This window comes from Columba livia, chromosome 3 (assembly GCF_036013475.1).
Source record: "Columba livia isolate bColLiv1 breed racing homer chromosome 3, bColLiv1.pat.W.v2, whole genome shotgun sequence".
Classification (NCBI taxonomy): Eukaryota; Metazoa; Chordata; class Aves; order Columbiformes; family Columbidae; genus Columba; species Columba livia.
In genome coordinates, this window is record NC_088604.1 from 39,028,071 (window position 1) to 39,050,971 (window position 22,901).

At 44.7% G+C, this 22,901-nt stretch overlaps 1 protein-coding gene across 32 annotated transcripts in view; it reads left to right on the forward strand.

Annotated features, from left to right (window-relative positions):
- The window catches only part of ANKRD6 (ankyrin repeat domain 6), a 108,373-nt gene that overhangs the window by 78,953 nt on the left and 6,519 nt on the right, over positions 1 to 22,901 (forward strand). For 15 of the 32 annotated variants that reach the window (XM_065059601.1, XM_065059594.1, XM_065059602.1 and 12 more), the window contains 10 exons: positions 3,659 to 3,757; positions 11,790 to 11,888; positions 12,450 to 12,548; positions 15,808 to 15,906; positions 16,931 to 17,029; positions 18,739 to 18,837; positions 19,474 to 19,551; positions 20,341 to 20,445; positions 20,679 to 20,816; positions 21,144 to 21,320. In XM_065059601.1, coding sequence (XP_064915673.1) covers positions 3,659 to 3,757; positions 11,790 to 11,888; positions 12,450 to 12,548; positions 15,808 to 15,906; positions 16,931 to 17,029; positions 18,739 to 18,837; positions 19,474 to 19,551; positions 20,341 to 20,445; positions 20,679 to 20,816; positions 21,144 to 21,320 — 1,092 coding nt within the window. Of the gene's footprint in view, positions 1 to 3,658; positions 3,758 to 3,883; positions 4,106 to 6,159; positions 6,500 to 11,789; positions 11,889 to 12,449; positions 12,549 to 15,807; positions 15,907 to 16,930; positions 17,030 to 18,738; positions 18,838 to 19,473; positions 19,552 to 20,340; positions 20,446 to 20,675; positions 20,817 to 21,143; positions 21,321 to 22,901 lie in introns of those variants that run through there. The other 17 variants (XM_065059578.1, XM_065059576.1, XM_065059584.1 and 14 more) reach the window with 5 other exon arrangements.

Genomic DNA, 22,901 nt, shown 5'->3' on the forward strand with positions numbered 1-22,901 from the left:
TTCTCGGCCAGCTTCCGCTCTTTCTGCCCTTGCCGAGCCTGGTGGCTTTCCTCTCTGCCTGCTGATCTGACACCTCACCCTCTCTCCTGATGCCGGGGAAAACACAGACCTGTGGTGGCCTCCTTGAGTGAGTGCCCTCTCCTCCTCCAGCACCCATCTCCTCTGCCTGGCCATGAGGCTGCCCAGCTATTGAGAACAGGAGCGGGGTTGGTGACAGGAGAACTTGGTGGTCCCCAGGGTGAGGGCAGCCTCCTCTGGGTAAGCCCGTTCCCTGGGGCAGCTTCATTTTAATGTGCATTTTAATGTGCCTTAAGGCACTGAACTGGCAGATGAAGGTTGTGTGATCTGGATCTTCTGTGGTTTTGCAACCACGTCTTGTGCTTGCACCCTGCCACCGGGCACGCTCGGCGTGGTGATTGCCTAGGAGAGGGTGTTGGGTGAGGAAAACATATCCCTCGATTGAAATAAACTCATATTCTGCTTTCACAATTTATTTTTAACACAGTACCTTTGGCTGCACCTGAGCATTTTTTTCAGTGGTTAGAGATGGTTATCAGAAAGTTTCCCTGCTGAGATATATTAATGTAGTTGACACTGTTTTCCTTTTAAAGTACATGACCTGCCTTCAAGTTGGGTTTGTTTGGGATTTTTTCTGGTCCGTGCACAGATTGCAATAAATTGTTTTTGTGTTATATTAGTAACCTGCTGGGAAGTGAGACACCCGGATCAGGTGATTTACTTACTGCCATTAAGTAATGTAGAAAGTCAGAACCCATAAACCTGAATGTGCTGGAGCACATATTCATAATTCAGACATATTGTTCATAGCCAGGAATGATTTGTCAATCTGGCTTTTCTTTTTTTCCTTTTTTTTTTTTTTTTCTTCCCTCCCCTCCATGTTGCCCGGAGACTTTTATGCCTCCTGCTATTGAGTTACCTGGAACAGCAACATTGCCCTGGCTCTCCTCCAGGCTGATGGAGAAGGAAGCAAGCTCAGTACAGCTCAGTGCCCTTTGCCATAGGGACAGGTTGAGCAAGAAGCACCCAAGCAGGAGGCTGGGTGGCACCCAGGGACAATGGTGACAGCTTAATGCGAGCCCTTCCCACGCCTTCAGTGGGGCTGGAGTAGAAGTTTCCCACGTGGGAACGAGTTGCTGCTGCTGCTAATGGGAAACTGTGTCTGTCAGAATCGGTGAGGACTTTTCCTTTAGATCTGACCCTTCAGATCAATAACGTAGGACAGTTCATAGAACCATGGAATAGTTTGGGTTGGAAGGGGCCTTCAAACATCACCTAGTCCAACCCCCCTGCAATGAGCAGGGACATCTATAACTAGATCAGGTTGCTCAGAGCCCCATCCAGCCTGGCCTGGAATGTTTCCAGGGATGGGGCATCTACCACCTCTCTGGGCAACTTGGGCCAGTGTTTCATCAGCCTCATGGTAAAATTATTTTCCTCATGTCTAACCTGAATCTCTCCTCCTTTAGTTTAAAACTGTTGCAACAGGCCCTGCTAAAAACTCCATCCCCATCTTTCTTGTAGGCTCCTTTTAAGTACTGAAAGGCTTCAATAAGGTCTCCCTGGGGCCTTCTCTTCTCCAGGCTGAACAAATTAATCAGTGTTTTAACATTTTCAAAGCATAGCACAACTAGTCAGTAATGACACAGACCTCTTGTCCACAGCTAGTCTGTGGTTTCGACACTGGTTTTCCTTTTTGCTCTGAAGACACTGAATTCCTGAGGCTTTGCCAGCTACACAGGTATGAGGTTTGCTCAGTGAAGACAGTCCTGTCCTGAGCTTGGTTTTTTATTTACCTGAAGTAGCTTTCCCCCTGGGAAAGTTTCTTAAAATCTCAGAAGGGTGCTGGTTACCTTCTGCTTACTTTAGGCCACTAGTAGCCAGCCAGCTTTTGAGGTGTTAGGTGTTAGGTGTTAGGGCTGCTTATCTTCCTTTTCAGGGTAAATCTTTGGGTGGAAAAACAGACAGACACAGCAGCAGTCATGAAGAAATAGATATTTAATGATACAGGTGAAGAGGAATGTAATTCTTCTTTATCTCATAAAATACCTGGTGGAGAAAACAGGATTCTTTGTGAAGATAACTCCATGATTTTACCAATGGCTGGAATCCTGTTTTCTTAATCGAGATGAAATAAAATTTCCAATGAACAGTTACAGATGGTTGCTTTTTGACAGTTCTTAAGGTGTCCCACTTGCCTTTCATGTTGATGTTTTGAGATTTTATACACACACACACACACACACACACACACACACACACATATATCCTTCCCAGAACAGGAGTTAATTCTTGGCTCTCGCTTACAAATTTTCTTTCTCAGGTTATATAGGTTAAATTTCTAGGGAATCACTTGTTGTAGTTCTCTGCTCTTGTCCAGACTGCCTCTTAAAATCTCTTCCCTCATCGACCCTCTTTTCACATCAATTCTTATGCCTCTTGTAGGAAAAGCAGCCTCTTCCCCCTTTCCTGAAATGTTTCATTTTAAATTCTGCCAAAGGGTGATCAAGTGGAGCTCAGTTGCAAGTAACTGTTGTTTTCCTCTTGTAATTTTACTTAGATTGTTGGAACCTGTTTGTTGGGGAGTTGTTATTTTTAACAAAAAAATTGTGTTACTGTAAAATTTCGAGATTTTTTTTTTCCTCCTAAAAGCATAGGTGTATCCATCTCACTAATTAAAGCTTTTCAGTCTGTCTGTTTATTAGGATACTGCCCTTGATTACACTATAGATTGAATTACTCATTACTATTTTCTACTCTTACTTTCATGTGGATTGGAGCTTGGTAATGTTTAAAAATAAGTGTTGTCTAAAAAAAACCCTGACAGATCTTTGGCAAAATGAGGATGGTTGTCGCTTAGAGCGACTACAAGCCTTCCATTCCTTTTAGGGGAAGCGTCCGTCATACCTAACAGTCCAGTCATTCTTATTTCTGTCACAAAGATGGTACCCATTACAAGGTAGAAATTGGCCTGCTAGTGCAACTTTGTCGTACAGAAAGAAGTTGAAAGAGGTGGACAATTGTGGTCTCCAGAGGGACAGAAACAAAATAATTCTCTTTGGGCATGGACAGAAAGCCGCATGTGAATTTGTAAGGAAGTATCCTTATGTGAACATAATATCCCTTTTGCAGAGTGTCACAGAATCACAGAATGTCCAGGGTTGGAAGGGACCTCGAAAGATCACCTAGTCTAATCCCCCTGCCAGAGCAGGAACACCCAGATGAGGTTACACAGGAAGGTGTCCAGGTGGGTTTTGAATGTCTCCAGAGAAGGAGACTCCACAACCCCCCTGGGCAGCCTGTTCAGTGCTCTGGCACCCTCACTGAGATGAAGTTTCTCCTCAAATTTAAGTGGAACCTTTTGTGTTCCAGTTTGCACCCATTGCCCCTTGTCCTATCATTGGTTGTCACCAAGAAGAGCCTGACTCCATCCTCGTGACACTCACCCTTGGGATAAACTGCAATATTGTAGAAGGGGAGGAGGAGTTTCAGCATACACAAATATATGCCAATTGCTGCTAGCACAGGCTTCAGAGGGAGAAATATGGACAGAAGAACAAGGAAAAGAGGATAAAATTCTGGTCAACAACCACGCCTAAAAATTCACTTTAAAGTATTATTATTTTCTTCTTTTTCATAGCATGGCCGGACCCCCTTGCATCTTGCTGCCCACAAGGGTCATCTCCGTGTTGTCCAGGTTTTGTTGAAGGCAGGCTGCGACCTGGATATTCAGGATGATGTAAGTAGATACAACCTTCTTGCTTGGGGTGGAGGGTAGAAGGTAATTTGCAAGTAAGAGGAGACCTTCACTTCTTTGAAGTAGGATTAAATGAAAACGAAATCCGTCTCTCTATTTTCTGATTTGGAGATGTAAGCTCTAATTCAAAGATGAAAAACTGCATGGGAGACAAAGTCAAATGTGGTGTTTTTCAATCAACATCTTGGTCTTTATGCTCAAGAACTCTTTATAAGAGCTCTGGTTGCACCAGGCTGGTGTGAGTAGCACTGAGAGTCATCATCTGCCTTTTGGTGCAGAAATGAAATAAGAGCTTGTTGTAGCAGATGGGAACCCACTGGAGGATATCAGGTAGGGGACACAATCCGTTGTGATGTTTGCCTGAAGTGGGAGATGCTTTTTGTGTAGCACATGCCACATGGAGCAGCTGCCTGGAGCACCGCGCGGCATCGCAGGGAAATCATCTCGTTGGCACTTGTATTTGTTGTGGGGGTGGTCGCATCTGTGAGGCTGTCGTGTAGCAAAGCATCAGCGCAATGAAACCTGCTTTGAATTTAGCAAATGGTAGTTTGTATTAATTCGGTAAGGTATCTAAGTTATTGGAATTTCTTGGTTTTCCAGGAGAATAATTCTTATCTCGGACCAGGCTTTAAGGTGCATTGAAGCGACCAGTGACGTGGTTTTAGTTACCTCACTCTGATGAACAAAGGGGTAGGCTGAAATGTGCAACAGCAGTTGAATAACCATGACTCCTTCAGATTCGTTGCTAACTTCTGATAGCATGCTGGGGCAAGTTTGAGGAAGGGTCACTTTTGTTCCCCCTGCAATAAATAAGGTGAAGATTCTTCAAAGGACCTAAAGGTCGAAAGGTGGTTAGTAGAGGCACCTGTATGGCTGTTTAAAGGACACTTGAAATCTCCAGGTGCCTTTTGAAAATCCCCTCAGGCATTTGTTTCAATCTAGGGGGTCTTAAATACCTATAGAAATTAGAAAACTGCTTTCCTTGTCTCCATGAGTAGCAGCTTCACTGTGAGACCTGAGCAGTCTGTCTGACCGGCTTCGGACTGTGGGGTACTGGTGCAGCCAGCTTTCTGCTGGGAAACTTGTTTTTCTAGGGAGGAACTTTGCTTCCTGCACTATTTAGTATTTCCCTACGCTTGCCTGTGAAATGCAGCAGATTTGCAAAGGTAATAGGAGTATCAGTTTATTCAGACATATCCTGAGCATGTTTTTTTGACTTCTCCCAGCAAAAATGGTTCATCAGATATTTAAGACGAAGTTGCAGGTACTTTACAAGTACAGTCTGTTTTCCTGAGAAAAGCAGGTTGCTGCTCTAAGAATGCAAGAGCTTCCACTGATTTGGACAAATGTGTTTTCTGTGGAAACTGTTTTTTGAGTAAGTCTGGGGTGTTTTTTAATCCTCTAGGAATAAAACCTAGGCTGTTTATATGTAAGTATGATAGCCATAATGGAAAAATAAGTCCAGTAAATCAGTGTTTAGCAGCATTTCAGTTTAGCAAAGAGTCTTGCACTGCAGAAATACACAGCTCGTAGAAGACCTTTATCACTTGCTTTGCAAGCTTCTCAGGGGCTTTGTTCACAACACCTGGATACCACCTCTAAATGTGGTGATGAATCTGAACAGAATAGATTCATGCTTGATTCACAGATACTGTTTCTTTAAAATGTGTTTTGATTTTAGTTCTGTATTTAGTACTAGTAATTTGGTTGGGCTTGAGGAGAGCCTCGGGAGCTGCTGAGTCTCAGTGTGTGTGTTTGGATTTGTCTCAGAGGAGAAGGAAGGCTAAAACTCCAAATGAAGATTTTTTGCTTGTGGAAGGTATTAACTAAAATATTTCTGCTTTCCTTTTACATAGGTCTTCAGAGAAGGTTTTCTATTTATGATTTCTCCTTGTATAACTCATTTGTGTACTTTATTTACACTCCACAGAATACATTCATATTCTTTTAGTTGCAATCTATTGATTATGCCTTTGGTCACTTTTACTGTGCGCTTATTTGGCAGCGAAGGCATCTTAGTTTCAAGTGTTGATTAACATCTGTACATTTTGTTGCTGTTTTTCAGGAACACAGATTTAGGTTGAGAGATGAAATCACTCATGAGAGTGGGGGGTATCATATTTAATTGCGAAGTAAATTACTTAGTTGATTTGTGTCTGTGGCATTGCCGTGATAGCATAAAAAAGTCTCCAGGTTCTAATAAGATGGCCTCTATTTCGTTTTCCTAAATAACAAGAGAATCCTAAACATTTCATTTTGGAGTTGATTCTCTTTAGCCAATGAATGAATGCAAAACTAACTTTTCATCTGCCACATGGTAAGCAGAAACTTAAAAGTTGCTAAATGTTGTGGAGAGATTAAAACACTCACTTCATGTTCTGCAGATACATTCTTTAAAACACGCTAAGAGCCGTAAGAATTAGTTGAAGAATGACCTCCAGTGGCCTGGAGTGGGATTATTATGAATTCCAGCCGGTGGAGTCCAGCTCTGTAGAGTACGCCACCCCGGGAGCTAACTCCTTCCTTCTCCCCGCCAATACTGACAAGTCTTACTGGGATCCCAGTGCCATCTCTGAGTGGTCAATGAGTATCCATACAGCCCACACCTCAGAAATAGTCAAGGAGAAAGTTGTCCCGGTGAAGGAACTCAAGGACGAAAAAGATAAGAGAAACCAGAAGAGAAAGGCTAGGAAGGAACCTAGAAGATCAGAAAGAGAGAAGGAGGTTAGAAATCTCGTGCATCAACCCTGCCTTGAGCTTGACGTCTCCCATGGCTGCATGCTGCGAAGCGTTGGGGCATGACCGAGCTCTGCTGCGGTGCATGGCTGCATGGTGGGCATGGCGGGCTCTGCGCTGGCTGCTCTGCGTCGAGTTTCCTGCCCTGTGTGTGCTCTCTCACAGTCTGATGGAGAAAACAAGTTAATTTCAAACGAAGGCCCGAGGCCCCGAAACTTCTCTTCTGGAAGCTCCGGTTTAAGAAGCAGAAAAATTAATTTCAAATGGTACAATTACCTGGGGTTCCTAATCATTTCTAGCTGAATGTATAATAAATATGCAAAGTGGCTTATTCTTACACTCCCATTTCAGTCTCATTTAAGCTGTAATTTGTTTCCTTCGTGTTTATTTTTTCATGCCTTTCTCACTTCTGCTGGTCATGCATCATCATTTATGGAATTATTCTTACTGTATATTATGGTGACTGCCTTTCTTTAGCAAAGGAGGAGGGAAGCAGCACAGTGACATTGAGAAATGTGAAGGCACATTCAATTGCCTTTGGTAGAGCTGCTTCAGAATGTCCACATATGCTTGTATGCTCCTGCATATTTTACATTTTCTACCGTGAATTTAGTGGTTTGATTTCATAGTATAAGACTTTGCAAGTGCTGTCCAGCACTTTGTATCAGGGATGGAAGGCATGAGTTTTTGCTGGCTATTTTGGTGCAATTCTCTTGTAGCATGACAGTTGGGTGATTGCTGCAAACATATAAAGACAGTGAGGAGGAAAACATGACGCTGGAGAGGGGCTTTAAAGGATATCTTACAACTGATGGATGCTTTGGAGAATAGGATTGTGCAGGAAAACAAAATATGGTGATTATAGATATTTGTAAATCAGAAAAAGGAAAAACATGTATAACAAACCAGGGTAAACCAAATATCGTTAAATTTGAGCAGTAGAGTCTATGATGGAGAGTCCAGTATCCCGGGAAAGCTGGCAGAAGAATTAATATCTACCTGAACCCCTTTTGTAAGTTGCTTGTGTTGTTTCCTTTACCTTGGGGTGAACTTCAGGTGTAAACTAGATGCCTATCCGGTTCCTAGGTGCTTAGTCCCAGTGGTTGCATCCACTAGTTTAAGTTAGTCAGCAAATGAAGAAACTCCAGGAGTTAGTTGCAAACACCAGGACACTGAGCAAGCGCCACCAGCCCAGCCGACACAGAAGTGCTAAAGGAAAGGGGTAATGCCAAAATCTATGAGAAGGTCAAGATTTAAGTGTCCGCCTTTCTTCAGGACTCCCAGCCTATAGCCCTCTCCTGAAAACAGGTGTTTAAGCTCTCAGTAAAGAGCATGGTTTCACCCATTGGAAACATAACTGCTGTGCAATAGCCCTGTTGCAAGTAGAGCGTGCAGGGTGTGCAGGCCCAGATCTCAGTCTCCCACCAACATCTCCTTCTCTCTAGCCCAGTGAATACTGAGATTTTTCTTAAAACAGGAGCACTTTCAACACAGCAATGGTCTCATGGCAAGACAAGCTGGGTGAGTACCGTAACCTCTGGGGTTCTACAGAAGAGCCAGTGGCCACCTCCTCCGCTGGGCTCTTTCCCAAGAGTGATGGGTGCACCTGCAACTTGCGTGGAGCTTCTTCCAGCAAGTGTATGAGAGATAAGGGGAGATAATGGGTGTTAGGGGCCATGACAGGGCTGGGTGGGTGCTATGATTCTATGATTCTACACAAGGACCTCCTCTGTTGCCGCCATGACTGCAGTGCCACATGGCAGCGTGCAAGCCAAGATGTCCAGGCTGTTGAGGTGGAAACGACTGAGTTCGAGTTGCTTTCAGGGCTAGGCAGCAGCTGAGAAGGGGAATTTAAGACACACTGTTGTAGACTTAAGAGCCTTACTTCTACCAAGCTTCCCTTAAGCACCTAAGTGCCTTTTTGGCTGTGGGCCCATGTCTGCATTTATGCAGACTGTTGTTTCTGTCAAGGTCACAGTTGCGTGACACATCACTGGAGTTATCTCTCTTCATTGCTACTGATCTGTGATCTGTTCCTAAGGCATAAATCACTTACAAATAGGATCATAAATTGTGCCCAACATAATAGTCTGGGCAGTTAACACACGTTTACTGGTGTAACTGCTCTCTGAGCCTCTGGAACAGCCCTCTAAAGGCAGAGTTCTGATGAGTGCTTTCAGAGACGGTTATTTTAGCAATTAATAAAAAGATACATGAGTTGGTGATTACGCTGTCTGAAAATTTGTGCTGTGAAAAATACCATAACTCATCTGTTTTCTCTGACTGTGTAGGAGGCAAGACAGGGGTTTGCACCCCTGCTGATGGGGAGGCAAGCCAGGTTAGAAACGCGGCGGTGCAGACCAGGTATTTACAGGTGGGCTCTGCCATCGGTGGCTGGGTCACTCAGTGACTCACACACAGGGGCCACCGCAGTCTGGTGGTTCGGCTTCCACAACACCTTAAGTGGTTTAAGATTAACGTGTGTGCTGAGGTCTGAGGGAATGTTCAGCTAGGTCCTGCCTTGCTGGCTGAGGGGCCTGGAGCTGGTAGGGACCTTCACCAGGACATTCCTGCCTGCCATCTTTTCACTGGGAGGTGCCTCAGTTCAGGTAGGGCAGGGTTTGAGATACCTTTGACACTCTCTCTTACGTGGATGAGATGTTTATTTACCTAGTCAGGGAGCTTAGATGCTTGGCTCTCCCCATGCTTGTATAGGAAAGATGTCATCACCAAAGCCCACACCTTGGGCAGGAGGCACCTGAGCCTGCCATCTGTGGGACTTGCATCCCATCACCTACCCAGGCTTCCATTTCACCCCCAGCACATGGGCTGGGCTCCCCAGGAGAGACCTGCTCCTGCCGCAGCGAGGCGTGCTTCCCACTTTCCAAATACGTGTTTGTTTTTAGTTTAACTGAGGTGCCATGAGAAATAGCTGTCATATTTACAAATGCCAAGAAGCTGGATGGCCTTTGACCTCACTGCAGTTACTGTGGTGGGGTTGTGCTGATGAAAACAACAGCCTTGATTTAAACTGTCCTAGCAAGAATGTCCTTAATTACAAACTAAATCAAATTCAGTCCATCCCTGCCCCTAGTTTGGTCTTCTCCACGATCAATTTTCCTGACAGTAAGGAAATAGGAACCAACCATTCATTGTTCAAGCTCGATCCATCGCAGTGGCAGATGTTATCTTGTTTTAGTCTTTGTTATGATATCTTCTGTAGTTTTGCGGGTGCAGCAATACCAGTTGGCAGGGACAGGTTGACGGATTGCTTTCCACTTTGTGTTCATCAGATAAAATGACCTTTGCACTGTCCACATTACCCATGGCTGCAGTAGCTTTGCCAGTCATCAGTACCAAATGTTATCAAAAAAGGATGTTTGGTTCTTCCCCAGCTTGTTAGCAAGCAGGTTTCTGAGCGGTAATAGTCACGGGCAACTATCCAACACTTGCACTTGTGAGATGGTATATTTTGGACATTTTTGAAAACATTTTTGTTATATTTAAATTTGGAATAAATACACAAGTTCAGAGAACTTGCAGTGCTGTCAGTTTTCCAGTACTTCATGTTTTTCTGAAAGTCCCAGCTCCTGGAGCCATTATTGTCTTTGTTCAAAATCTCTTAAAATACATTTCCAGTCTCAATAAGGGACCAGAACAAAAGTAAAAATATGTGACCTCTAGAGACAAAACATAGATGGCAAATTAAAAAAAATTTAAAGAGCCCTCAATGCAATTTTTTAAAATCAACTTAATGATTTTAAGCCGATGGAATGATTTACTGGTGGCGGCAGTTGGCATGATAAAGGTTACTGACAGGTTGTGTTTGGCACTGCTCTTTCACCTGTGGATTAATAACTATTTTGGTGTCATTAACACAAAAGAACCCCACCAAGAGCAATTTTTAAATCAGCTTCTAATTGCCTTTGAAAACAAATTATTCAAATTATACAGTTATCTAAAGACTTGTAGACTGTAGGACAGAAAAACCAGAAATTCCTCTAGTTTTACTGTTTAATATGATATGGTATTATCTGATAAAGATTTGTAGCAGAGAAATTTTGTATCTATTTAGAGCAAGCCTTTTTTCCTTGGGATACACTGTGTATCTCTGCCCTGCGTGTGGTTTTGGTGACCGTTGTCTAGATAAGCAGAAGTAGATTGGATTCCCGCTCTGTTTATTCATCCCCAAAAAGGCTGTGTGGCGCCCTGAAGCCCATCTTTGTGCCTGGACTCCGGCTGTGCTTCAGCATTGCAGGTTCAAAGCAACTTCAAAGGAAAGCCAAGACTGGTTGTTGTGGCAGCAGCGGAGCTATTGCAGCTCATTTTCCCGTCGTCTGGTGTCTTACATCCCTACACGCTGCTGCATAAATCCTGCTTTTCCTTCTCTTTATCATAGTCTCACCAACATGCACGTAAAAATATAAAGATGACCCCTCATGGGCAGCACCAGTAGTTTGTGTCTCCCTAGTCTTCAGTTTGTGGAAGGCTTGTAGAAAATTAATCTTGGGCTCCCTAGCTCAGAAAACATGTTCAGCAGTTGTTAGAGGCGAAACAGATGGGCAGTCAGGCAAGATGACCGCATCAGCATCATTTCTTTTGGAAACTTGGACAAAAGGAGATAAACAGATGTAAGAAACTTGCTTGTTGCTGCTCTGTGGCAGGTCAGTGAGAAATGGAAATTTTTTGGACCTCAAGATCACTCAGTTGCTTGAGTGAAATAAGTTGATGGACTTGCAGTTGTGCTCCTCATTAAATTGCCTCCACTTTTAGCACTAATTATGAAATTCATCAGAGGTGCTGAAGAGACCCATCTCATCTCATGCCCCTTGTCCTAAGCAGGGCTGATGGAGCAATCGGAGCCAAAGCAGGAGAGCCTCATCCAGTTACTGCAAGTACTGGAGGATCATTGTGATGAATTACCGTAGCCTGTAATTCCCTTTAGTTCCCTACAAATACTGTTGATTATTAGATACGTAGAGCCGGCTGTGTTAGATTCACAGCCTTTTAATACTATGATATTTTCAGAAGGCTTCAGCACTGTATGGGGGATTGTGATGACTTGCAAACTTCTCTAAGCAGTTGCTTCATAGCTCTTTGATACTTTCAATAACTTAATTAATCTTGGAAACTTTAATGATAGTTGTTTACGAGGACTGTTTTCGAGGCAGCTTGGATTTAAACAAGTGTTGAAGATGCAGCCCTTGTGTATGGTGCATATTTGCACTGAGTCAAAATGAGGTGGGAATGGTACTGATGACAAATCTTCTTTTTGCAGGGTGATCAGACAGCATTGCACCGGGCTGCTGTTGTAGGGAACACCGATGTTATAGCAACCCTGATTCAAGAGGGGTGTGCTTTGGACAGACAAGACAAGGTAACAGGCAAAAGTGAAGCCCTGCGGGATGGCAGAACAGCCAGACAGTAATATTAAAGGTCTCTGAGAGAAAGTTATGGTTTATACTCTTGAGTAAGTATCTGATGCTTTGAAAGTAATCAGAGCAGTTACACTGGAAAAAAAGCTGTACCATCACTTTCATGTAAATTACTGATTTATTTTTTAATATCAAGCTGATAGTTTTTGATTTAAGAGTCTGGTCTCAGCTCGTTAAGGGAGGAATTAAAGAAATGTACAACCATACTATGCCTTATGCAAAACACGGCACAGTTTCCCTTGATTATCCCAGAAACTGAGAATCCCAGGCTGTAAATTTAGTTTGGAAGTAAATATAACTAACACCAAGTTCCAAACAAAAGAAATAACAATATTTTTAACCTCTTCTAAAAAAAAAAATATAGAAAATAAGCTAGAAGGAGAGGAAAATGTTTTATTTTTTAAGTGACCATGCGGGGCGTGCAGCTGTTGCGTCCTGCATGTAGCGTCGCTCTGCGTGTGGACGCAGCAAACTCACCTTCTCCTCTTGTGCGTGCTCTTCAGGATGGGAACACCGCTCTCCATGAAGCTTCTTGGCATGGATTCAGTCAGTCTGCCAAAGCGCTCGTTAAAGCTGGAGCCAACGTTCTTGCCAAGAACAAGGTGAGACCCTTGCGGGAGGAGCTTTTGGTTCTGGTGTAACGTGGCTGATTCTCAGCACTGGAGATTTCTCGCCATGGCGTTTCTCAGCAGGTGGGGGACCAGCTCCTGGTGGGATTCTTTTCTTCTTTGTTTTTTATTGCATTTATTATGCCTGAATGGTTCCTCCACAGGCATTAGGAAATTCATATTTTAGCAGCTGATGTGGGAGGGACTCAATAGCGTATTGAATTATGTGTTAATTGTGACTGAGGAGCACTGCAATTCCAGCGGAAATCTCCACGGTGCTTGAATTTATACCAAGCTGATTCATTGTAATTGGTGTGATTTAAAATGAAAATGAATCGCACTAATAGGAAAACGGCACTCAAAATATTTCTTTTTCCAGAAATTAAACAGCCAAATGAATGTAAGCCACAGAGGGGAAAAAATAGTGTATATTCTGATAGAAAGTTCTTCATAATACAGGAGTGTAGGCTCCTACCAAAATCTTGTAATGAACCTGGATTATCTTCCTTTTGGTATTTATAATACCTTCAGAGCAGCTTAGAGGAAAGTGAAACAAAGCAAGGGAGGCTTGTCTTCAATTCACTGATTCAACGGTTAATGGAATAGTCTAGGAAATGGTGGTAGCAGCCAACAGTGTGGGCTGAGTTGGGGTTTGGATCCTGTGCTGCTGGGTCGCCAGATCACAGGTTAGTGCCGTGTCCATCATTACAGGCAAGAGAGCTTTGGGGTGGCTTTGTGGGATCTCCGAGCATTTTTTGGTAAATGTGGCTCTAAACTGACAACTGAAAGGGACTAGCAAAGAAAGGGAAGATGTGAGACAGGATGGCCAAAGTCCAGGATTTGGAGTAAAAGGGCACACTGCCTGGGCATAGTGTTTCTGCATGCATGCATATGTGCAGTATATACGTATACGTTTGTACAAACGTCGTCAGTTTGTGGTCTGTCCTTACCTCATCTTTGATATTATTTTATGTGTATTACTTCTTTTATATTGTTCCAACTTCCACTATTTATTTTCTGTAATTATTTTTTGCTATAATGTTCACCTAGCTTTGTATCAGAGGTACTTTAGACAACTTCCCATGCTTACGTGTAACAGACAATAGCGCTTGACTTCACAGTCCTGTGAACCATTATACTCCATATGGCCATGTATATGATGTACAAAGGTGTGGGCTTAAGATGCAAGTCTGGTTCTCCTGCATGCTTGGATGCCTCACGGTATCAGTTTTATCTTACAATACAGCATATCTCAACTGTTTGGAGACAATCTCTCTGTAAAAGTATGTGCACAGAGCAGCTCAGCAAGGTTGATGTCTGAAATATGACTGGCAGACTTTAATACTGCGTGAGCAGCTCCTGCACTGGGCTTTGATGTCTTACCCGCGCAGTCCTCTGCCTTTGCATTTCACTGGTTTAGTGTTTTTTAATGGACAAGATCTTTTCTCAGGAGCTGCTGAAAAATGCAGGAATTGTGCATACTTGCACATATGCATGTGCTTTTACTCCTTCTGCTTTCAAGAAAAACAAAGAGCTTAATTCTGTTTAATCCCCAAATGGTGTATCTGGTCTCTCAATGTTTTATGTTACTGAAACAAGGCATAATCTTTGTGACGGCTTTTCTGGCAGCCAGGGCTGAGTGCCATGGGCAGGAGCACCGTTCGTGGTGTTGACTTACACCTGCACATCATGCGATTTTGGCTGTATGGGGCAGATGTGGGCTTCTAGATTTGCCAAACCCTGCTAAGCGGCAGAAGGTGGGAGGGATTTGGCTTTATGTTTTCTGTGACTCCTGGTTAATATCTGCTGCAACTGCTCGGGGCACGCTTGTACGGATGCACTTCTCACAGCACAGCACCCTGAGCACAGTATGTAAAAAAGCAATGCGATTAAAGACAGCTTCTGTATTAAGTGGAAAGCAGAGGCCAGACGGGACACCTGGGATTTTAAAGGCAAGTCAGGCAGGCATTTGAAGAATGGGACAACGTATGGGTAAACCACCTGAGCAGCTGTAGTCCTCTTGTGCAGCAATCACCCTGCAGGTGCAGTTTATTTTCAGTCGAGTTTGCTTCATAAAAACTCTTCTGCTGTGATAGATCATCCCATGAGATCGGTCGCAGCCTTCTTTTTAGATCCTCCCATCAGTCTGTATGTTTCAGTGGAGATGTATTAGGCCAATGAAGACCCCCAGATCTGTACAGCTCAGACCCACTCACCTTCTCACAGAAGCTGCTGAGGGATTTGTCACCCCGTGGGCCGGATGAGCCTCTGTAATGAGCCCTGACCCCCGACACCTGCATCGGGACTTTTCTCAGCATCCCGGTCCTTGCCCATCACCCACCACACAGGACATCTCTGCCTTCCCACTGGTGCTGACCCTTCAAACAGCAAAGCCGTGCCAGGGGCTTTTCAGAGATGAACTTAGGAAGAAAAAAAATTGGCACTTAAAAGCAATTTAGCTGAGAAAGAAAATGTTTGTGTCTGCCACAGCTTGGAGGCTACACTCAGGCCTGAAATACGCTGTAATATGGAACATAAGATGACATTCAAGAATTGGCCCTTTGTAATTCAAACCCTTCAGCTTTGATCTGTGCCTTGAAAGCACGAGGGACAAATTAAAGGATATAACCAAGGTGAACAGGCAGCCTAGTAAGCATGGGAACCCTTTGTACCTGGGCTGGTTTCATTTCTAACTCGCAAGAGCCAAAACTCCTAAATAGTTTCAGGCTGACAAAAGCCAAATGGTGTCAGAAAAACCTGTCAGACCAATAAAATCCTTCACAGTGTTAGAGAGAGAATGTACAGGCAAACTCTTTTTTGATTTCTCTCTATAAAAATGGTTTTCTGAACATCAAAGCTTCCTGATAGACTGAAATCTGCATCCTGCCCTGTGAGAGCATCCACTGACCCAGCCGCACTTGGAGCTGGTTTGTGTTACCATCGCAAGGAAACAGAAATTGTTGTGACCCTCGTCACACGATTTCCAGAGCTTTTGCTCCCTGCAAACACATTTGGCCAATGCAGATACTGTTAGACTGTACAGTTTCTGCCTTTACTATCCCAGGTAGATAATTTCCAGCATGAAGAGGGTATTTCAGTCTCCAGGTTCATTGAGCTCAGCGCTATGGGAAAATAACAGTGGCAGTTTCCCACCCCTGGGTGGATCTTCATGTGGGAAAACCCGTGAGGTTTTATTTTTAATGCTTGTGTCCAATTTCTGAATTTCTTTTATATTTTCCTGTATTTCTCTAAGGCAGGTAACACACCCCTTCACCTGGCTTGCCAGAATAGCCATTCCCAGAGCACTCGTGTTTTGTTACTTGGAGGATCTCGAGCAGACCTCAAAAACAACGTGAGTTTTGAAAAGGATGTGTTCATTTTTGTGTGTCTTTGTTTTCGCTATATTTCTTTAACTTGTAGAAATACTCAGAAATGCTTTAAACTGTGATTTTTATTATAAATGCTGTTGGGAAAGCCACTAACAAACCATTGTGTACATCATGTTCAGGAATGTTTTTGGTACGACTGAGCGATGCAATGCTTTGCACCCATCTCTTGAGTGGGGATGGAAGGAGCCAAAGGGGGTTTTGCTGTTGCACAGACCGAGGCAGCTGCTGCTTTTTGTCGTCCTGATGGCCTGACCCACACGCTGTCATGCAGCTCTACAAAAGGGCTCCTCACTCACAGAGACGGAGATCTTAAAGGCGTTTAGTGCCAGAGCAGGGAAAGACCTCAGGCCTGCGCTCACTGAGACAGATGATATACACTGTGTGTTGGTCTGTCAAGTGAGGTACATTCAAGGCGACTCCAACTTCAGACAGCTTTCCTCCTGTTTTACAATGGATCTGGCATGACAAAAGGAACAAAAAGAATCTGCAAAAGGAAGCCAGATGTTTCTGACCCTGCTGGATAACAAGGGGGGCAGAGGCACACAGGAATAGGAACCCGTGGGGCTCTGCTCCCGGTCGCACGTGTGCCACCCCTCGTGGGGACGCTGCTCTGGCCTCCGCTCCTCGTGTTTTCTTCATCGTGTGTGACACCAAGTTGCGTTTCCAAATCACATTGGTTCGGCGTTCAGAACAGATTTAATGTGAACATAGAAATTGGGGTTTGTAGTGCAGTAAACCAGCATTTTATAAGTCCAGCATTTCACTTCAGTGGTTAAAGAATTTGACCCTCCCCACCCCAGCTCTTGCTGAACCTTTCCACTCATAAGAGTAGATGTACTGCAGAGAAGACAGCATTGCTGTTCAGTGGAGGTGTGTGGCATTTACTGCTCCTTTTGGTTTAATAGGATGATTTCATCCCTGAACACCATGACCAGTGCAAGCTTTCCTACTGTGATTACATGCTCAAAGCTTTGTTTCTGTTTGCAGGCAGGAGATACCTGTCTGCACGTGGCTGCTCGTTATAATCACTTGCCCATCGTTAGGGTGCTGCTCAGTGCTTTCTGTTCTGTCCATGAAAAGAACCAGGTCAGTGCATGAACCTCATTGCGACTCTGCACCCTTTGCATTCGGCTGGTTGTTGGGAAGAGGGATTCCTGCCCAAGTGATCCTGCTTCACTCTGTGTTGCTCTCAACCACCAGATGCCTGAGCTTTTTAGAATAGCCTTAGGGTAATGACATATCAGTGGTTTATTATTTTGCCATCACGTTTGCGTCATTTCTTTAAAGCATTGCCCATTAGGCGGTTCTGTAATCCTGTGTTGGTGTGGAAAGGGGGTTTGGGACAGGGGCAATGAAACAGGGTTAGGAGTTGGTGCTGCTGGGTCCTCACCAGTTCCGTGCAGAACAGGACTGGGCAAGAGGCTCGGTCATCTTATGGGGGCCCGTTTTCTCCTATGGAACTAGGATTTAATGATCCTACGGCTGTTAGAGAGGCATTGTGAGGGAGAAGTCACTAACATTCAGATGCTACAAAAGTGCGAATTCCTCCATAATGCTTTGCTGCATTTTGCAGAAGGGGAAATTAAAAGGACATAAAAGGGAAGAAAAAGTATTCTTTGAATACGAAGTAATGATCAGTCTAGCCTAGGTTTAATCATCCATACTTGTTTTGTAGAGAAGTAATTGATTGCTGTACCTATAGCAGAGCCTAATTGGGTGGTAGAAAGGAGTCAATTTAGTACATTATAATGTGTTAAATCTGCAAAATAAACAGATTATGCGGTGCTTAACCACATCATTTCATGTTCCTGGGAAATTTTCCATGTGTGGTTGAGAACTATAAAGCTCTTTTCTGATCTGTACATTTAATCTTGTTTCTTAGAGATGAGATATTACAGCAAACAAAATGAGTTTCCGCATGTTAAATCTACTGTGTGATTTTATTTGGAAATTAGTTTTTTAACTTTCAAAATGAGCTACTGAATATTAAGATTATCTGGTGTGAACCCAGCACACACAGACGCCCTTTTCCTTCATTCCCCGGTACCACCCGAAGTTGTTCCATATTTACACATATAAAGATTTTATTTATGAACATGCCTCATCCACATTAGCAGCAAGCAATAGATTTCCTCGAGGCTTGAGGAGATCGACTTTTCTGCAGGCAAAATGCAAGGCAAAGGGGGCAGGAGGGCATTACATGCACGTGTCCAGTCTCCCTTGAAGAGCTGCTGGCTCTGTTACCCGTGCCCAAATCTGATCACAGCCGACAGGGGCAGGGCAGTGTGTGTGGGCGCTGGACCCAGATCGCCTCCTGGCTTTGGTCCAAAACCTGTTTTTCTTGAGGAGTCTCACTAAGAAAACACCATCTCGCTGCTGGTTCTTATCTGATTATTATCAGAGTAATGTGATACACAACCACCTGCACACCAAATAATCAAACCTGAAAAAAGAAAAAAAGGAAGAGAAGGTTGTGGTGGGAAAAGCGGTTCTGCCCTCAGATGCCGTGTCCGTTTGCTGGTGATGGAGCTGGGCTGGCTCCAAGCTGTGTTGTGTGTCACTCGCGCTTGGTTAAACTAGATCATCAGTGCCCCAGCTGCATTTCTCAAAACCCCCGTCTGTCCTCTCCTCCCAGTTCTGCTTTTTTTATTGACCAAGCCGTATTTAAGCTTAGTTATTGCATCAGTAACTCTGTGTCTTTTGACCTCTGAGCACCTCTTGGGAAGGTGTGATTTCTGCAGGGTGAGACCCAAGGACGTGTGTTCCACAGTTGCTTTCTGCTTTGTGACTTGCAGGCAGGAGACACTGCGCTCCATGTAGCTGCTGCTCTAAATCACAGGAAGGTGGTTAAGCTGTTGCTGGAAGCGGGGGCTGACACATCTGTTGTCAACAATGTAAGCAGGATGTCGAGTTCCTTTGGTATTTTGTATTAGAATCGTAGAATCACAGAATGGTTTGGGTTGGGAGGGACCTTAAGGATCATCCAGTTCCAGCCCTCCTGCCATGGGCAGGGACACCTTCCACCAGACCAGGTTGCTCAAAGCCCCATCCAGCCTGGCCTTGAACACTTCCAGGGATGGGGCACCCACAGCTTCTCTGGGCAGCCTGTTCCACTGTCTCAGCACTCTCATGGTGAAGAATTTCTTCCGTATACCTAATCTAAATCTACCTTCTTTCAATTTAAAGCCTTTACTGCTTGTCCTATCACTACACTCCCTGGTAAAGAATCCCTCCCCATCTTTCTTGTAGGTCCCCATTAGGAACTGGAAGGCTGCTGTAAGGTCTCCACCAGAGCCTTCTCTTCTCCAGGCTGAACAACCCAAACTCTCTCTTAATGCTGTCTCCCTTCAACACTCTCTCTAGTGTTGGTAGAAAGTACTGGGTATTAGAGTTGAATTAAATCTGGGTAAATGAAAGCAGTTAGTCACTGTGCTTTTGTGCACAGAGCACATGCTAACCTCGGGTAGAGAAATTCCACATTTCCAGCAGCTTGTGTTTTGAAGGAAATGCCATTTTCTTTTTCCTTTCAGGCAGGCCAGACCCCTCTAGAGGTTGCCAGACAGCACAATAACCCTGAGGTTGCGCTCCTCCTCACTAAAGCCTCACAGGTACGTTACAAATCTCTCCCTAACACACACACACACACAACTGAGGCCAGTTAACCTAGAGGGGCCACAGCCCTTGGTTCTTCTGCTGTGAAAGGTGCCGACATTTCTGCTGGCATTGTGTGCTGGCCTCAGGTCTGTTGGTGTGGAGCCTTTCAGCCCCCAAGCCCAGCAAAGAGTGCAGATTAGGGCTCAGCATTGAGCGCTGGTAGAAGTCCTGCTGGCGTGACTGGCAGAGGATGGAGCAGCCAGAGGTATTTGTTCCCTGTGGTGGTCCAGGGGTTAGAAAGCTGCCCTGTACCTGAAAGCTTCTGTGTGGTGTCACTGCTGCCTGCCTCAGACACGTCCCACCCACAAGGTGGTTGCTTGAAATGGGGACATCTGTCCTGTTTGTACTGTGCTGCTGTGTGTGAAATGATACAATGCTGTTCAGGCTGGAAGGCACATGGGAGGGCTCTGTATTCTGGTATGAGACCAGGTGCGATCCCTGCCCTGCTCCTCCTTGTCACCTCTGCATGAAAAGGGCTTGGCTTGGCAACCAGCCTGGGGACACAGGAGGAGGCTCTCCCTTCTCCAAGGGACAGCGAAGTGTCCTGATGGACTTAGCCATGAAAACACACCACCACCGAGCTATGAACACCCACATTGCTTGGCCCGTCAGCACCCATCTGGCAGTGCACTCTGTTCTGTATATTGCCTTTTAGCAGAGGTGAAGAAAGTCTGCTCTACTGCTCTGCTTCTGTGGTAGGAAAGAGCGTGACATCACTGAGTAACAGTGTGGTCTGCCTTCAGGTCTCACGCTTTAACCGTGGAAGAAGCCTGAGGAAGAAGAGAGAGAGGCTGAAGGAGGAAAGGCGAGCTCAGTCAGTACCACGGGATGAAGTGGTACAGAGCAAGGTACAGCCTGGCGTTATCAGCTACATCCGCTTAAATAAAACCCATTAGCACTAAATCTGTTTGAAGCCATCACTTGTGCATGACCACAGCAGCTGTCTCAGGCAGTCTGTCCTGCTGTGCTGCTGAAGTTACCCACTCGTGTGCAGAGCAGCTTAAAACTGGGAAATGGAAGAAAAGGCACCTTTTCCCCACCTCTGCAACTGCTCTGAACTCGCTGTCTTTGCTCCAAGCAGGGCAGCGTCTCAGCGGCCGACGACACGCCGAGCAGCGACCAGCCACCGCAGAGGAAGAGCGATCTGAAGGATGAACCTCGGTCAGCCTCACCAGATCCCAAAGGGAAGAAGAGCAAAAAGAAAAAGCCAAAGGAAAAGGTATCGGTAGATTTAGAACAGCGGAGAGAGAAGGGATAGTTGTTGAGCAACAGGGCAGGTGTCCTGCCAGTATGTCAGAGTCAGGGCAGGAGTCCCGCCGTGTTGGTGGGGCAGGGGTATTCTTCAGACGAAACTGATCTCTAGGGCGGAAATTCTGCTGTTGAGGGTCACATGAACCAGATTTGTGCAGAAATAATCTGGTAATTGTGGTGGCTGACAGCAAGGCTGTGACCAGCCACTGCAGCTGGATTGCCGTTTTAATCAGGTTTTTGCTGAGTAGTTTACCAGGGGGCTCGTAAACGGGGAAAACGTGTGTATTTCATGCAGGTATCAGCACTCTCAGACCCCATCTCCCCAGCTGACCAGCAGACGCTCCCTCGGCCCCAGCAGAACGTGCCTAAGCGCAGCAGAAGACATCCCTGCTCCTCCCCACCGCCTCCCCACGAGGTCCGAGCCTACCAGCTCTACACGCTCTACCGCGGCAAGGACGGGAAGGTGATGCAGGTGAGCCGGGGCACAGTTAGCTGACGGGCAGAAAATGCACTCGATTGACTGCACTCTCAGGGGCGTGACATCATGACACTGGATTTGTTCTCCTTGTTTGGGCTTCAGCTGCATTTTGGCCTGAAGTCTGGCACACAATAAGCTGCTTTTGTGCATGTTAAAGAAGACATGCTTAACTAGTTTTGATCTACGAAGTATTTCCTTTTTGGAGATAAGGTGTGAACAGTGATTGGAAATGGCACTAGAATTTTTATGTTGTTTTTTTTTTTTTTTAATATTAAGCATTCTGATAGGAAACACAAAGAGCTTTTCCAAGGAAAATAAATGAAAGCAGTGTGTGAGCACTGAAGCTTACCACCTAAACCAAGAGCTTGTGTATGCTCAATAGGTTTTGTTTCAATTCTGGTTATTGCAACATGTCTTTGGGGATTCTAGGATTACTACAGGCAGGAGCTGTATAGAAATTTGTTCATAAATAAACCTGGACTTACCAGCTCATGTGCATTTATTCCAGTTTATAGACTGATATTTTACTCGTTTTATTATGCAAGTATCTACCAGTAAACATTTATAAAAAAGCACGAAAACAGCAAATTACCCTGTAGACCTTGTAAACATCTGTATTGTTGTTTTCTTAATATTGCCCTCCTGTCAACTGACCTGGGAGGTCAGTCCTTTCATTTCAGCTTCTCACATCCATCCAGCCACCAGCTCTCCTCGGACCCTTGCTGTACTTAAGAAATCCAGCTGAATCTAAATATGACTCAAGCCAGACTTCCAAGGTTTTACTGGCCATATTTTCCAACATCTTGCTGTGTAGCTTGGGAAATTTCCAGACAGACCGGGGCACTATGATTATCCTAACAGCAGACATCAGGAAGGCTGGAGGACCCTTCATATGTTAAAAGGAACATCTCCCTGCCCCTGGGAGCTGATGGTAGGAGGATGGGCCAGTAGGAAGTAGTTGTGAAGCAGGAAGAAAGGTGCGGAGACCAGACAGGATTTGTGTATAAACCTAATCTATTCACAAAGATTAGCTTAACAGAGCTAGACTCCCTTAGAGTGTTTCCTGAAATACATGGCACTCTTTCTTTCTTCCATTCTTTTTTGCTCGTCTCTCTTCTTTGATGCCCTCAGGCCCTGAATAGCAAACAGAATTTCTTAAGTAAAATATTTCTGAAGTTTTCTCTAGTGCTCTGCAAACCACCAGCCTTCCCATGCCAAGAGAATAACCCCCAGATGGTGAAACAGCCGAATCCCAGCAGGGTGAAGGCAGACAGGAGCACTGAGACCTTGCCACACAGTACACAGAAAAACAAGCACATTATTGGCATTAGGTTAAAAACAAACGCACACAAAACCACACACATCCACAAAATCAGATTATTATTTTTTCACAATTCAGAATTACAGCATCGAGACATGGGCTATAGGACTGTAATGTGGTATCCCCTGGTACGTGACATACATGATTTGAGCTCGTTGCTGCTTGTACCCCAGCGAAATCAGCACTGCTGTGTGTTGGGATGTGCCTGCATAAATCAGATCAATCCTTTTCTAGTCTGTGCTTTTCCAACTAAT